The sequence below is a fragment of the Anas platyrhynchos genome, chromosome 27, assembly GCF_047663525.1.
Source record: "Anas platyrhynchos isolate ZD024472 breed Pekin duck chromosome 27, IASCAAS_PekinDuck_T2T, whole genome shotgun sequence".
Lineage (NCBI taxonomy): Eukaryota > Metazoa > Chordata > Aves > Anseriformes > Anatidae > Anas > Anas platyrhynchos.
The window spans coordinates 4,542,077-4,557,539 of NC_092613.1; the positions used below are offsets into that span (position 1 = coordinate 4,542,077).

General features: G+C 63.1%; 3 protein-coding genes across 4 annotated transcripts; 2 read left to right on the forward strand and 1 right to left on the reverse strand.

Moving 5' to 3' along the window:
• Positions 1–458: 458 nt before the first annotated feature.
• ARMC12 (armadillo repeat containing 12) lies at positions 459–8,662 on the forward strand. 2 transcript variants are annotated; one of them, XM_072028249.1, is made up of 6 exons: positions 459–666; positions 7,297–7,433; positions 7,577–7,711; positions 7,803–7,976; positions 8,058–8,129; positions 8,242–8,662. In XM_072028249.1, the coding sequence occupies exons 2-6, from the start codon at positions 7,350–7,352 to the stop codon at positions 8,602–8,604; spliced, it is 828 nt and encodes a 275-aa protein (XP_071884350.1). In that variant the 5' UTR covers positions 459–666; positions 7,297–7,349; the 3' UTR covers positions 8,605–8,662. The 2 variants fall into 2 exon arrangements, with proteins under 2 accessions (XP_071884350.1, XP_027300526.3); XM_027444725.3 differs by lacking the exon at positions 459–666 and adding an exon at positions 6,663–7,145.
• A 175-nt stretch (positions 8,663–8,837) lies between these two features.
• Positions 8,838–11,507, reverse strand: CLPS (colipase). The gene is made up of 3 exons (XM_027444731.3): positions 9,613–11,507; positions 9,158–9,280; positions 8,838–9,051 (listed from the first exon to the last, which is right to left on the reverse strand). Exons 1-3 carry the CDS (start codon positions 9,706–9,708, stop codon positions 8,920–8,922), a joined length of 351 nt encoding a protein of 116 aa, XP_027300532.1. The 5' UTR covers positions 9,709–11,507; the 3' UTR covers positions 8,838–8,919.
• A 127-nt stretch (positions 11,508–11,634) lies between these two features.
• Positions 11,635–15,403, forward strand: LHFPL5 (LHFPL tetraspan subfamily member 5). Its single transcript, XM_027444730.3, has 4 exons — positions 11,635–12,194; positions 14,254–14,490; positions 14,800–14,830; positions 15,087–15,403. Exons 1-3 carry the CDS (start codon positions 11,783–11,785, stop codon positions 14,814–14,816), a joined length of 666 nt encoding a protein of 221 aa, XP_027300531.1. The 5' UTR covers positions 11,635–11,782; the 3' UTR covers positions 14,817–14,830; positions 15,087–15,403.
• The last annotated feature ends 60 nt before the right edge of the window (positions 15,404–15,463 follow it).

Genomic DNA, 15,463 nt, shown 5'->3' on the forward strand with positions numbered 1-15,463 from the left:
CCAGTGGATCCAGCACTCCCAGCACTGCCCAAGGCACTGCCTCAGTGTCTGGATCCGGGCTCTGGCCTCGAATATTTCCTGCCCGGCCTCTGACAGCTTTCAATTCCTCTTCACCGGATCAATATTTGGGGTCCCAGCTCCCTGACTGCATACTGGGGGCAGAGGCCGAGGCCCTGTAGGATTGCACCAGGCCGGCGGCGGTGCCGGGGGCTGCGGCCTGCTTCACACCACGGGAACGATGAATGTGTTTGCAGAGACAAAAATAAGAAAATATATGGTTAGAAAGCACAGGAGGGTTATTTCTAATAAATCTTTGCAGTGGCTGCGACACCAGCACCACTACGGGGCCGCGGCCCTGTCCTCGCCCACCCCGATGTCGCGGCCCCGCTCGCGAGGAAATTTGCTTTGAGGCGTGAAGGGAGCGGGGGCTGACGTCGGCTTTGGGAAGCCAGGAAATTCACGGATCCAGCCCCGGCCTCGCTTCACCCGCCCGTGCCTGGGTGTTGCAGCACAGGCGTTGTGCAAGACCCCACGCTGAGCTCCGACCCCGCCACGCTCCGGAGTTGTGGGGCCGCAGAGCTGAGCCGGGATTTTTCTCCATTTGCCACCCCTGGAGCCACCGTGGGAGCCCCGGAGCCCCCCCGAGACCACCCGGTGGGGCTGGAGGTGATGGAGGGAAGGGGAAAAGATGGGAGAGGGGCCACAGTGGGGTTGTCCCAGAGGGGGACGAGGAGCCTGAGGTGTTTGGGTGAATGACGGGGACGAGGCCACGGTGCAGCGCGGCACCCCATAAGCTTTGCAGCAAGGGGAAAAATAAATCACCTGATTTGGGGGTTTAACCCAGAAATCCATGCAAAATGCAGCAAATGCAGCGCCGGGGGCTGGGTGCATGACCCCCACCCCGGTGCCCTGTCCCTCCTGTCCCGTCCCAGGAGGAAATGTGCTCCTCGGGAGCGAAATGCCATAAATAATCCCCGAAGGCGCTGCCGGGGCTGCCAGGGGCACTGCTTGTTCCCCTCGCCACCCAGCTGGCCATGCGCGGCCTGCCTGAGGAGCCCGCGTTGCTGTCACTGGTCCCCGAGGGACAGGGACCGGAGGAGACTTCACCCCTGGCCGAAATTTGGGGGCGGGTAGGGGGGGGTCAGAGCCCCGACCCCCACCCCGAGGCCGACAGCCCCGTCCTGGTGGTGGTCCCCGGGCACCTCGCGCGATGTCGGGGAGGAGGCTGCAACAACGGGGTGGTGGTGGGGGAAAAAATAAAAGTAAAATAAAATAGGAGATATTTTTATTCATCTGTGTCTTCTAAAAATAACCGGCTGCTGGCTGCGGCCCCGCAAGCCGCAGCAGTGAAATCTCCCGAGCGCGTTGGAGATCAAAGCACGTCGCATTGCTCCGGCTTCCTCCCGCACCCCGGCTTCCATCGATCCCCCCCCCCCCGGGGATCCCCTCCCCGTATGATCCTCGCTCACCGGCGGGACCGAATCCATCCCAGCCTCCGCTGCTTAGATTTCAGCCCCGAGCTTGATTTTTTGGGGGAGAAAAGCGGCTTTTTGTGCCCCCCCTCCCATGGCACCCCCTCAGGGTGTGCCCCGGTTTTGGCCCCAGATGCGGGGGGGGGGGTAATGGGGAGGCGGCGGTGGCGGCGCGGGAGCCGGGTGTTTACGGAGGCGCAGGCGGCGTTGCACAACAGGCAGCACGGGTACACCGCGTCCCCGCTGCCGGAGGTGCAGCTGCGCCCGCGGCGGGGACGGGAGGGTGCTGGGGACGTGGGGACCCGGGGGGGGATGTGGGGACAGGGGGGGGGACGTGGGGACACGGAGACAGGGGGATATGGGGACATGGGGATGTTGGGACACACATGGGGATTTGGGGACTGGGGGGGGACGTGGGGTTGGGGGGGAAATGGGGAAATGAGGACGTGGGGATGTGGGGATATGGGGAGTTGGGGACACAGGGGGCATGGGGACAGGGGGATATGGGGACACGGGGATGTGCGGGATGGGGAGGGGACGTGGGGACGCAGGGAAATGGGGATATGGGGACGTAGGGACACAGGGCTGAGGGGATACAGGGATATGGGGACACGGGGAAGTGGGGACACAGGGACATGGGGACATGGGGAAGTGGGGACATGGGGACATGGGGACACGGAAATATGGGGACTTGGGGATGTGAGGACATAGGGACGTGGGGACACGGAAATATGGGGACGCAGGGACGTGGGGACACGGGGACGTGGGGACACAGGGGAAGCAGCAGGGCCAGCACAGCCGCTCAGTGCAGAGCTGCCTGACCGCAGGGGCCGCAGAGCTGTTTTTTGCAGGAAATCCCCCCAAATTCTTCCTACCGGCGAGGTGGCCGGATGCGCTCATGGCCAGATCCGGCCCTGCGAGCCTCCTCGCCCCGCTCTGACCCCGGTTCCTGCAGCAAAACGGTGCCGCTGAGCGGGGACGAGGCACCCGCGGCACCCACACACGTGGGGACCCAGCACCCCGCTCGTGCCCCTGCGCCACCGCAGGCCGGATCCTGCCCTGCCACCTCCGACACCGCCAGCCCTGGGCCTTTCCACGTGCGTTTCAAACCCCAAAATTTCCAGGTTGGGATCCAAATTTGCGTTGCCTCCAGCTGGGGCTGGATCAATGTCCCCAGCCCCGAGGCCGGCGGCGTTTCCTTCCAGCAGCTCCCACCGGGACGGCTTTTCCCCGGCCGCAGGACGCGCACATTGCCGAGGTTCTCCCTCCTCCAGGGGGAAAAAAAAAATTAAAAACCCGAATTATTATTAAACATGACGCGAGTGTTAATGCATTGAGAGAGGGGGGAAGGGTCTGAGGCTCCCTCCTGCACCCGGCGCGGGGGGGAAACCGCCAGAGATAACGCCCCGAGCGCCGGGCGCAGGATGCAGCGGGGCCGGAGCGGGGATTATAAATAACGTCCGGCCCCGCCGCGCTGGCCGGGGGCCACTGGTAGCACAAAGTACATTCCGGCCGGGACGTAACGAACTGTACCAGCCTCTGCCGGGGCCCCCTGGCCTCGTCCCGCCGTGAGGATTTGGGTGGCAGGGGGGGGTGAAGGGTGCACAACCCCTTGGGGATGTGCCGTGGGGTGGGGACGCATCGCCGGACCCCCCGATGTGCCCGAGTGGTTATAGGGACACCTCGGTTATGTTGGTTGCATCCCACCCCCCAAAATAAAATAAAATAAATCCCGAAAAAACACATCCCTGCCCTGCAGCTCATGGCTTGGGGAGGGTGCTCGGAGAGGGGGGGGTCTCCCTAAAGAAGCCGGACCCTGACCCCGCAGCGTGCGGCACCTCGCGGGCGAGGCGGGCGGGCGGCGTGCCAGGCGCCCGGCGTGGGGACGCGATGTACCGGGCGCGGGAGAGCAGGGAACAGCCTGAGTCAGCAGCCGGGGAAGTGGGTGTGCGAGGGAAACCGCTCCGCGGGGCTGCGGCCAGCCCTGGCTCCTGCCCGGGGTGGGGGGGTGTCCCTGGGGGGGGTTCCCTAGGGGATAAAAGGGGGAGCTGCCTGCTGCCTGGAAGGGGGTCGCAGGGAGGAATTCGCCTCCCCAGTGCTGGAAAGGCCCCGTAAAGGGGTTGGGTCCCTGCTCAGGTCGCCATGGATGGTGGCACCCCCTCCCCAGGTGGCATCGCCCCCTGTGTCACCCCAAACATCGCCCCCATTTCAGCTGCCCCCCCATTTTGTCCCCCCAGTCTCCCCATTTCAGCTCACCCCCAACCTCGTACCCCACTGCAGCAGCCCCCAGTTTTGTCTCCCACCAGTGTCCCCCCCCCAGCATAAGCCACCAGCATCCCCTTCAGCATCACCCCAAACACGGCCCCCCGTGCGCCCCCCCTGTGCACCACCCCCTGGCACCTCACCCAGCCCCCAGCATTGCCCCCAACCCCTCAGAATTTGGGGGAATTTTTCATTTTTTGCCCTTTCCAAGCAGCAGCAAGTCCTGCCCTGCTCCCGGGGGGGGGCTCGGGGCCAGACGTGGCACTGCTGGGCACCGCTCGGCCCCGCCGGGTGGTTTTGGGGTGCCCCCATCCCTTTATCCCCTGGGATGTTCCCCTGCAGCAGCCCTAAAGGAGGGGACAGGAGGGGGGGGGGACACCCAGGCAGGGCCAGCACCCGTCCTTCTTCCAGCTCTGGGGGGGGGGGGGGAACCTAAGAGCAGAAAACCCCACGAGGGACATTGTTCCCCCTGCCACATGCGAAAGCAAAAACGGGAGAGGCCGGGGAAAAAAAAAATTAAAAAAAATCTTCAACAATTGGTTTTGGCAAGAAGAGGAAAACCAGCGAGAGCTTTTCATGAATTTTGCTTTTTTTTTTTTTTTTGCTAGAAAGGTTGTTTTTCCTCCAGTGAAAGTTCCAAACGCCGCCACCGTGGTGCCAATGCCAGCCCCGAGCCCTCTCCCCGGGGCTGTGCAAACCCCCCCCAGGACTGAAGCAAACCCCAAAAAGGGGCCGGGGCTGGGGGGGGGTGCCCCATGGGTGCAGGATCGGCCCCCGCAACCCCCGCCCGGGTGCTGTGGGTGCGTGGAGGCGGATTTGGGCAGCAGCCCAAGGATTTGGGGCTTCCCCGCATCCGGAGGTGGGGAAAAATCAGACCCGGCCCCAAAATCCTCCTGGGGCAACCCCGGGGTGCACCAATGACCCCCCCCTCGCACCCTTCATGGAGCCCCCGAATCTTTTGGGACCCTCGAACCCCGATGCCACGGGGGCTGATCCCATCCCGCTGCCGTCCCCGTGCTCCTGATGCAGGATCGGGCCCCTGCCCAAGGCTGGGAATTGGGGGGGGGGGGCACCCACCTGGGTGCTAAAATCCTGCTGGGGGGGGCGCTCCTCTGCAGGGACCGGGGGTCTGGGGGGGTTAATGCCACGCAGGAAGGATCAGGGCAATCCTTGTGGGGGGATTTTGGGGAGGGATGGCTGCTGGGGGTGTCCTGAGTGCGGTGGGGAGCCCCTGAGGGGGGGCTGGGGGGGTGGAAAGGGAGCCTCGAGGAAATACTGCTCATAATAATAATAAAAATAACAGCAATGGTGGTAATAATAACAGGAGTGATAATAATAATTGTAGTGGTAATAATAATAATGATTAAAGTAAGAGTGATGGTAATAAGAGTAAGGGTAGGAATAATAATAGGAATAATTAAAAAAATAAAAAAAATAAAAAAAAAACAGCCTTTTTGCAAGAAAAAGGGTTAAAGCAGCGCGGCGAAGACGAGGTGAAGGCCATGGGGCCGGCAGGAAAGGGGGGGGGAGAGCGAGGGAGGAGGGAGGTTGGGGAGCGGGAGCGAGGCTGTGCAAGAGCGAGCAGAACATCCTGTACCCTCCTGTTAAAAACAGCCCCGGCGGGGGGGGGGCACGGGGGGGACACGGGAACATCGCCGGGTGTCCCCCCCTCGGTGCCCCCTCGATTGGCTTTAAGGGGGCGCAGGGGGTGCGGGGTGGTTTTGGGGTGTGGGGGGAGCGGGGTCACCCCGCTGTGGGCATCCCGCTGCGGGGCAAAGTGGGGTGCATGGGGCTTTTTTTTTTGGGGGGGGGATTTATGGGTTTGCCCCCGTTTGCATCGCATGGCCGTGCAAAGTAGTGAGTGTTGGTGGTGGGGGCATCCCTCAAACCCCCCCAGGTCAATTTTTTTTTTTTTTTTTTGGGGGGGTGGGGGGTGCCGCCGCGTCCCCCCCCAGCTCCGTTCGGAGCTGGGGGGGGACGCGGCGGCACCCCCCACCCCCCAAAAAAAAAAAAAAAAATTAAATTTTTTGGGGGATCATCTGCCAGCACACGGCTGCTCTGTGCATGTGCCCCCCCCCCCAAAGCTCGGGGTGCCCCCCCCGGGGCTTGCAGCACCCCACAGGCACCAGGGCCCCTTCCTGTGTTTGTTAACGCCGTGACTCAGGCGGCCGCGGGGAGCTGCCAAAATCGAGCCGCTGCTCACCCAGAAATAGGATGAGGGTTTGAGGTTTTAAATTTTTTGGGGGGTGCTGCCACCCTTCCCTAACCCCCCCCCTCCCTCAACTCTCCCAACCTCGCCAGTATTTCCCTACCAGGGCCAGGAAGATGTTCCCACCCCCCCAAAAAAATCTGTCATATCCAGGGCATGGCCCAGGCTGTGCCCCCTCCCAGGGGTCCCCCCCCAATCTGGTAAAGGGTGACCCCAAAAGAGGGGTCGGGGAGCACGGCAGGGCCCCCAAATCTGAGCATCCCCCCTCCCTATGGGGCTGGGGGGGTCCGCAGGGCTCTGGGGGGTGTTCGGGGAGGTGGGGGCTGCCCTCTGCTGGTGCTGCCTGCGCTGGCCGCATCCTGCCCATGCCAAGGGTGCAGAGCCCCTGGTGGCGCTCCCAGTATGCCCAGTATGCCCAGTAAGTGCCCTGGGGGGGGGGGCAGCACCTCCCTGCTGGCACCTTGGGGTGCTGAGCCCCGAGCAGGTGGCAGGGCTGGGGATATGCGCCACGTCCCACGGCCCTGCCATATGGCACATGTCCCCTCCCCATGTCCCCTCCCCATGTCCTGTGTCCCTTGTCCCCTTCCCTGTGTCCCGTGCCCCCTGCCATTTGTCCCATGCCTCCTGCCCCATATTCCACGTCCCCTTCCCTATGTCCCTTACCATGTGTCCCCTGTCCCCTGCCATGCGTCCCACGTCCCCAGCCCCATGCTCCTCGTCCCCAGCCCCATGTCCCAGCGGGTGCCCAGGCACAGTGCCACCCCCCACGCCGGGCGCAGAGGGACAGGACCCCCCCATGGGACACGGGTGCTCCCCTGGGATCACCCCACCCCACGTCCCCAGCTCAGTGGCTTCGTGTCCCCGGGTGGTGTGACAAAGTGACAGCACGGGGGGGGGTCTCCAGTATTCAGGGGGTATCGGGGACCCACGTGCGCCCCGTCCCGGTGCTGCCCCTGACCTCACAAGGCTCCGCACCCTGGGGACGATTCTGCTTCTAGAAGCCCCCCGGTCCCTTGGGGCTCCGGGGGCTGCGGTGCCGGGGATGGCGGCGTGCTGGGGGACATGGACGGGGCGCCACGTCCTGAGCGTGGCCACGGGCGCGGGGGCCATTTACCTCCTCTACAAAACCGTGGCGGACGGGCTGAGCAGCGCGCCCGACAGCACCGAGTGCTACCGGCTGGAAAGCCCGGACCAGCGGGAGGGTGGGTGGGAGAGGACCACCGGGGTCCCCCCTCCGCCACCTCCCTGCCTCAGTTTCCCCTCCTGCGGGACGTGAACCCCAAGCGAAATTTGGGTTCTCCATGGGAACCACGTTGCGCCCCGGTGCGACCGTGGCTCCCCGCTTGCTCGCAGGGCTGCCCGTGGAGGAGGTTCTGAACAGGAAAGTCTGCGAGGAGCTGCTGGAAATGCTGAGGGTGCAGCAGGACGGCCGGTCCCGCAGCGCCATCCTGCGCAGCATCGCCCGCTGCATCCACCTGATGGACACGGAGGTGAAGTGGACACTTTGGGGACAGCACCAGGGCACCCCGCTGCGCTCCGGGGTGCTGCGGTTCCCATCCCCATCCCATCCCTATCACCACCCCATCCCCATCCCATTTCTCTCCCATCCCATCCCGCTCTGGTCTCCCTCCAGAAGCCCACCTGCAGCCCGGAGCACATCGAGCTGGTGGCCTCCTGCCTGGACGACCACAACCGGGACACCAAGATCCAGGCGCTGAACACCCTCAGGGCTTTTGTCACCCGGTCCCTGTTCACTGACAAAATCCGGGTCAGTGCTTCCCCCCCTCACACCCCCTGTGCCCCCCCACCGTGTCTGGGTGTGCACGGCTCCCTGATCGCCCCCCGCCCCATCCCCGCAGGATTATTACCCCAAGATCCTGGATATGGTCACCTGCTCCCGGGACGTGGGGGTGCATCTGGCGGCGCTGCAGCTGCTCAATGCGCTGCCCGTGCCCCCCAACATGGAGCCGCTGCTGCGCCGCACGGTGCCAAACCTGCTGGGCTTCCTGCAGCTGGACAACCACAACATCCAGGTACGCTGCCCCCCGTGCCCGGTGGGGACCCCCCCTGCACCGTGCCCACCCTCCCAGCCTCATCCCTGGTGTTTTTTGCAGCTGCAGGTCCTCAGGCTGCTGGTCACGCTGTCCCGCATGGAAGAGCTCCTGCCCGACATCCTCAACTGCCAGGTACGGCCCCCGGCCCCGCGCCCGGTGGGATTTGCAGGGGGATTTGCATCCTCGTTTCCACCCTGGGGCTGCCCCAAGCCTGGCCGCTGTCTCCCAGCATTTCCTCAACCAGGTTCGGCCCGAAATCCTGAGCCTCTTGAACAACTCGCAGCCGGAGAAGCTGCTCTCGGAGCTGCTGCTGCTGCTGGAGGTGCTGCACGAGGGCTGCTCGCAGCCCCGCCGCCCGAGCAAGAGCCCCAAGAGCGACAGCTGCTCCCTCTACGAGGTCCTTTTCGGCGAGAACTCCGACCTGGCCGACCGCCTCATGGTCATGTTCGTCCACCCCGACCTGACGGTGCAGGTCCAGGCGTGCAAACTCGTCATGAAGCTGCAGTTGCACAGGCTGGATGGGGAGGTGGCCGCTGCCCTGAGCAGGCACAGGGCAGGCAGCATTGCCCTGAATCACGTCTTGCCCTCCGTCAAATCCGCTTCCTAGGGGACGTTCACAGCCGCCGCGCTCGCAGAAGCAAATAAAACCCAGCACAGCTCCCTCACTGCCGGCCCCTGCACCCTTTTTCTGAACGCCCCCGGCTTATCGTTCGGCCACAGCGCTGATCAATGCCCCTTTTCACACGCCAAACACAAAGCTGCCTCCCCGCGGCTTTCCCAGGACCTTCTGGCCCCGCTGCCCCTGCCCCGTGCCAGGACACATGGAGTGAAAACGCCGGCTTGCGACAGCAGAAATGCTCTTTACTAGAACCCCCTGACCACACCAGGTTTGTTCTGGGGGTGCCGGGGGGGCTCACGTCCTTCACCGCGCCACGTCGTTCTTGTCCCTGCAGATGCCGAAGTCGCTGTTGGTGATGGAGCCCACGATGCTCCTGTCGGCGTCGCAGGTCAAGCCGCTCTCGCAGGGACACTTGTAGTAGACCCCATAGAGGCTCTGCGGGGACGGGGGGCACGGTAGAGGGGCCATCCCAGCCCCCCCACCTTGGGGGGGTGACCCACGGGGACGGGCTGGGGACACAGCACGTTGCTCAGGCACCTACCTTCGGGGAGCAATCCTGGAGCTCGGCCGCCTTGGGCACGCACCGTGCCAGGCTCAGCCCGCTGTCGCGCTGGCAGCAGCCGCTCTTGCACTGGGCACTCTGCAGGCACAGCTCCCCGGTGTCCTGCAGCGGCGAGGGGAGGTGTGAGCCCCACGTTTGGCTCAGCGCCCCCCCCCCCAAAACCACAGCCATGGAACCAGGGGGTTGGGGCAGGTGTTGGAATCGCTTCCCTGCCCCTCTGCAGCAGGAAAGATCCCTCACAGCCCTGCGAAACCCAGCGCACCGTCCTGTCTGCCTCAGTTTCCCCAGCTGCAAGAGAGATTTGCTCTCAGGGGTGCAGCCATCACCTCGGGACACCCCCACGGCCACCGCCAGAGATGCAACATCGCGGCCACCTCCGCACCCCCAGCGCCACGCTCCCTGGCTGCAGCGAGGACAGGCTTTTCTCCTCTTACCAAATTAAAGATGAGCCCTCGCTCAAGCGACGCGGCCAGGGCTGGGGCCAGGAGCGCCAGGGAGAGGAGGAGGCCGATTTGCAGCGTGCTCGCCATGGTGGGCTCGCTCGGGGCTCTGCTGCGGGTGGCAAGGCACTTTATAGCCGGCACCTCCGCCAGCTGACGCAGCCTCTCCTATCACAGCCAACCTTCCCCGGGCTGCCGTGGAGGAACGGCGATGCCCTCGCTGCCCGGGGTGCAGTGCCAGCGCGGGTGGCGGCATGGCACAGAGCTGGGGATGATGTGTCCCGTCCCCAGGTGCCCTTCCTGCAGGGATGATGCCTCCCTGCCATACGGCAGCGCCTTTGGCCAAAGCAGATGTGGAATAACAGCGCTGGGATTGCCACGGGGGGACCAATCCTCCCTGCAATCCTTCGCCCTGAGCCCCGGGGAGCTGGGATGAGCCACTGTCTCCTAACTGCCCTGCTCGCATGGGGCTTCAAGGGCAAACCGAGCCCCGATGGAACAGCAGGAGCTCTGGGAAAACACCAAATCCCAAACCCAGCTGCTCCATCGACCCAACGTTACCACCAAGAAACCCGCTTAAGGAAACCCAAAGTGTGGCAGGAGCGAGCCCACCCCCTGCCAACCTCGCTCGGGGCCTCAGAGCCCACCGAGGTCCCCCCGGCACCCCCTGGATGTTTGCTCTCAGTGTTTCAGCGGGTGCATTTCAGGGGGGCATTTGGCTAATGAGAGGAAAATAGCTCTGGGAATGGCACAGCTTTTAGCACCCACGTCAGCCCGGCTGCTCTGGGCAATGATTAACGCCCCGGGCAGCCCTGACCTTCGGCAGCCACGGGGGGTGAGGCTCAGGCTGGCCCTGGCTGCAGGGCAGCGCCACGGTGGCACCTGGCAAAAGGCCCCGAGGTGCCCACGGGTGCTCTGGGGGGTCCTGGCACCTCGTCCCCTCCCTGCCTGCACCCCACCAGCCCTGCTGGCTTGGGGCTGGGACCCACAGGGCCCCGTGTGTGCTCCAGTGGGGAAAGGACTGAGGTGATGCTGGGGAGGGTGGAGGGGAGCAGCCTTCGGCACACAGCTGGGGTGCACAGAACAGCCCAGGACACATCCTGGGACACGACAAGGGGTGCACAGCACATCCCAGGGGCATCTCAGCACGTGTCCTGGGGTGCATCACACATCCCAGTGCACTCAGCAAGGACCTGGGGCATACAGCAGGGGCATGAAGCACATCCCCGGGCACAGAGCATGTCCTGGGGTGCATCCCCAGGCACGGAACACATCCCAGAGGGGACCCTGAGAGCATCCTGGGGTGCACAGTGGGGTGCAGGGCACATCCTGGGGCATGGGGTACACGGTGGGCTGCACATGAGGGCACTGGGCACATCCAGGGGTGCTCGCTGAGGCACGTGGTGGAGGTACAGGTGGTGTCCCAGGGATGCATCCACGGTGCTCGTCTTTGGTATGCACCCTGTGCCCACCCTTCTTGGGTTATAGAGGATGGGGGTGCATCCCGTGGGCACACGGGGGGCAGGGGGGGGGCACAGGGCGCACGTAGGGTGCACAAAGCACATCCCAGGGTCGCATCCTGGGGACACGGGGCACATCCAGGGGGCACACGGTGGGGACATGGGGCATATCCCGGAGGCACAGCCCGGTGGGTGCACAGTTTGGGCACAGGGTGCATCCGAGGGGAATGGGACAAATCCCAAGGACACCGGGGCACGATTGGGGGCACATCCCAGAGGCACATCCAAGGGGCATATCCCGGGGCCGTGGAGCGCATCCTGGGGGCGCATCTGAGGGGCACAGGGCGCATCCAGGAGGCACATCCCGGGGGCGCATCCTTGGAGCGCATCCCTGGGGCACCGGGGCACATCCGAGAGGCACCGGGGCGCATCCTTGGGGCACACCCCGGGGGCGCATCCCTGCCTCCTTCCCTCCCCATCCCTGCTCGCTGCCTGGGGTCTCGCCGCCGCCTCCCGGGGCGGTCCCGGGGAGGGGGAACGGAGGCGGCGAGGGGGGGGCGCGCCGGCGCAGCCCGAGCCTCCCCGCGGCGCCGCCGCCGCTCTCGGCCGGGGCGGAGCGGGGCAGGGCCGGGAGGGGACCCCGGGAGGAGACCCCGGGGGGCGGCGGGGGCCGCTGGGGGCCCGGTGGGGTCCCCGCTCCGGCCATGCCCAAGCTGCTGCCGGCGCAGGAGGCGGCGCGGATCTATCACACCAACTACGTGCGGAACGCCAGGGCCATGGGCGTGCTGTGGGCCCTCTTCACCCTCTGCTTCGCCATCCTGATGGTGGTGACCTTCATCCAGCCCTACTGGATCGGCGACAGCATCGACACGCCCCAGGCCGGCTACTTCGGCCTCTTCTCCTACTGCATCGGCAACGCGCTCACCGGCGAGCTCATCTGCAAGGGCAGCCCCCTGGATTTCGGCACCATCCCCTCCAGCGCCTTCAAGACGGCGATGTTCTTCGTGGGCATCTCCACCTTCCTCATCATCGGCTCCATCCTCTGCTTCAGCCTCTTCTTCTTCTGCAACGCGGCCACCGTCTACAAAGTCTGCGCCTGGATGCAGCTGGCAGCAGGTGAGCGGGGCCAGGGGGTAACGGGCAGGGCTGCGAGGGGTCCGTGGGGAGCTGCTGGTCCCCCTCGACTGTGGCACGGTGGGGCTGGACAGGAAAGGGACAGCAGCACAACCTCTGTGCCCGCTCCGCTCCCTTGGACGGGTTAGAGGAGGAATTTGCAGTGGGTAAAGCAGCCACTGTGCAGCTGAGACCTGATGGACTCAGTGCATGTGGGCACTGATCCTGCTGCAAAACCTCGTGGGATGAGGGACCCAGCCCCTGGTGGCCCCAAACCGCAGTGGGACCAGTGCTTCAGAGCATCCCTCGGGGAGCAGGGCTCCATGCTCCGAGCATTGGGGATGCAGCAGGGAGATGGAGAGCGCATCGCTGGGTCCTTTTGTGCCTCCCCTGTCCCCTGCAGAAGAGCACGGGGCAGATGTAAGGTGTAGGGACTGAACACAGGCTCAGTGCCACCACCCCCCTTTCCCACTTTTCTCATCCTCACACCCCTCCACCCCACTTTGCAGCCCCCTCCGGCCCCAGACACCTGAGATATCGGTAACCCAGCCTGATCCAGCGCCGCTGAAACCCAACCCCAACCTGTGCAGCTCCTGAATCATTGATGCAGGGACCAGGCGCTGTCCCCACGCTCCCCAGGTGGCAGCAGCGTGAGGTTGCTCCAGTTCCCAGCTCAAGAAACGAGCTCAAGCGAAGATTTAGATAAGAGGCTTGGGGCAGCTCAGCCTCCCAGGGAGAGCAGGGAAAGGCTTTGCTGCCGTATTTGGGGCTTCTACCTACATTTTTGTGCTGGATGGGGAGAAAAGCACAAGTGCAGGCAGCTCCAGCCATGTGGATATGCCCAAATCTTCCCTGCTGGTGACCCCCCAACCTCTGCTTCAGGCTCCTCGAGGCAGAGGCTCTGAAACCTGCTCCTTAGGGTTTCAACAGCATCTTCTGTGCAATCCCAACCCCAGCCCTCATGGATGGAAAGAGGGAAGATCACTGCAAGGTTTTGGCTCTACCAGATCCAGCAAACGGAGGGGTTCGTTCCCTGCAGAGGGTGTGCAGGGGTACAGCCAAGGGGCTCTGCGTCCCCCCAGGGCTGCTGCTCTTCCTTTTGCTCTTCCACAGTGCTGAGGGCTCCAAATCACAGCTTTCCTCCTGCACCAGGGGATGCAGCGGCTGCTGTATTTGGGAAAGAGGGAGCAGGAGCTGAGCAGATCCCACCTTCAGGTTTGCTACGTGCCAGGGTTTGTCCTCCCAGGAGAAGCAATTTCCTTCCAGCCTCCCCCGTCCTTGTGCCCTTCCTCACCCATTACCTACAGCAAGGAGTGATTAAGCACACGAGAGGCTGCCTGCTTCTAGATGATGAAAAATGCTCCGTGCTGACCTAGGAAGCTGCCCGCTGTCCTTGCTGCTCTCCTTCCCCTAAGCTAGGGGAATAAAAACCCTTAGCAGAGCACAAGGCAAGCACCCGGAAAGGATTTTCAGGTTGACCACTGCCAGAAAACCCACGGACAGGGGGCAGGAGGTGGTCCTTGGGCAGCTGGTGGCAGGACTCCCACAGCAAAGCTGCAAACACCGCAGGCAAGTGGCCACGTTGGTCACCAAGGTCAGGCAGGGAGGGCTCCCAGCACGGGCAGCTCTCAGCCCCGGCTGGAACCAGCACAGCTGAGCAAGCAGAATTAACCCACACACAAAGCTGCTGCTGCTGACAGCGGCTCCGGCTTGGCAAACCCAAATCCAGCCGTGCACAGAGCAACAAAATTCTCCACCTTGCACAAACTCGGGTGGTTCGTGCAAAACCAAAGCGGTTTTGCTTGAAGGAGGCCTCATTTTGGGGCAACAAGGCCAGTGCTGGAAGAAGCAACAGCGGTGTAGGAAGGCAGCGCCGTGCCCACACTGCACCATCCCCAGCTCGGATGGAGCACAGCCCCTGCCTCTGGGTCCTGGGGAATATTTAAGCCTTGCCAACCGGTTTTAGCACTTTTCCTGAAATATTTGTGGTCGTGGCTGTGCTATTCCCTGTAACCTCCCCACCTGCACGTGCAGTACCTGCGACGTCTCCCCCTCCTTGCAGCCACGGGGCTGATGATCGGCTGCCTGATTTACCCCGACGGCTGGGACTCGAGCGAGGTGAGGCGCATGTGCGGGGACAAAACGGACAAATACACGCTGGGCGCCTGCACCGTGCGCTGGGCGTACATCCTCTGCATCATCGGCATCCTCGACGCGCTCATCCTCTCCTTCCTGGCCTTCGTGCTGGGCAACCGGCAGGACAACCTCCTCCCGTCGGATTTTAAAGTGGAGAGCAAAGGTAAAAGGCAGCTGGGGCCAAGCACGCGTCCCCAAGGATGGGGGTTATTTGGGGGGTTGCTTCGTGGGGTGACCACGACAGAGGCAGCACGGGTTGGAGCAGGACTTCATGGAGCCCCCCACCCTGCAAATGCCAGGCAGAGATACCTGGGTTGAGTCTAGAGCAAAGAAACCCCATGGGCTGTTTGGTTTTTTTGAGCTTTTTGGAAAACAACCCCAAAAAACAAACCCCCCAAAACACCTGCACCAGTATTATTACCACATCCCATTAACACCTCATTAACACTGCAATTACCTTTTTGTTTTACAGAGGAGGGCAACGACTGACAGCCGACCACCACGTAAGTGATGCCCACGGGGATTTCTGACGTTTCCTGCACTGCTGGGCTTTGGGGATCGATGAAGGACCGGCAACGAGAGCTCCTGGTGCTATGTCGAGGGGTTTTCTTTGAGGTTAAATGAGAAATTGGCTTTGCTTTGCCTCCCAGAGCTAGGAAAACATCACGCCTTGCCAAGTGCCAAAGAGCTTAAAATTGGGCGTTTTGCTCTGGTTTAATGGTGGCAACAGCTGACCTTTTTTTTTTTCTTTCTTCCCAGGGACTCCTAGAACTGCTCTCATCAGCTTCAAGGGATGTAAGCCCTTCGAAAATGACTTCTTCAGGAGCTCTACATCTGCCCCCATAATTTTTTGGGTTTTCTACAGTTGTTCTTTTCACACGAGGGTCCGCTGTCAGCTCACAGCTCTCACAGGGTTTTTTGGGAAGAGCCCTGTTGGACATGGGTTTTTTTTGAGCCCATCAGCAGAGCCAGGGAAAGAGAGGGAGGAACAGGGAGACGATTTGCTGCTCCTTGGGGTTTGTACACCACCTTCTTTCAAGGAAATGACTTCTGAATAAAAAAGGTAGCGTTTTGGATTTCGTGCTGGTCTCCTTGAGACAGGGAAAAGCCTTGACTGTGTCGCACATTTTCCCTGC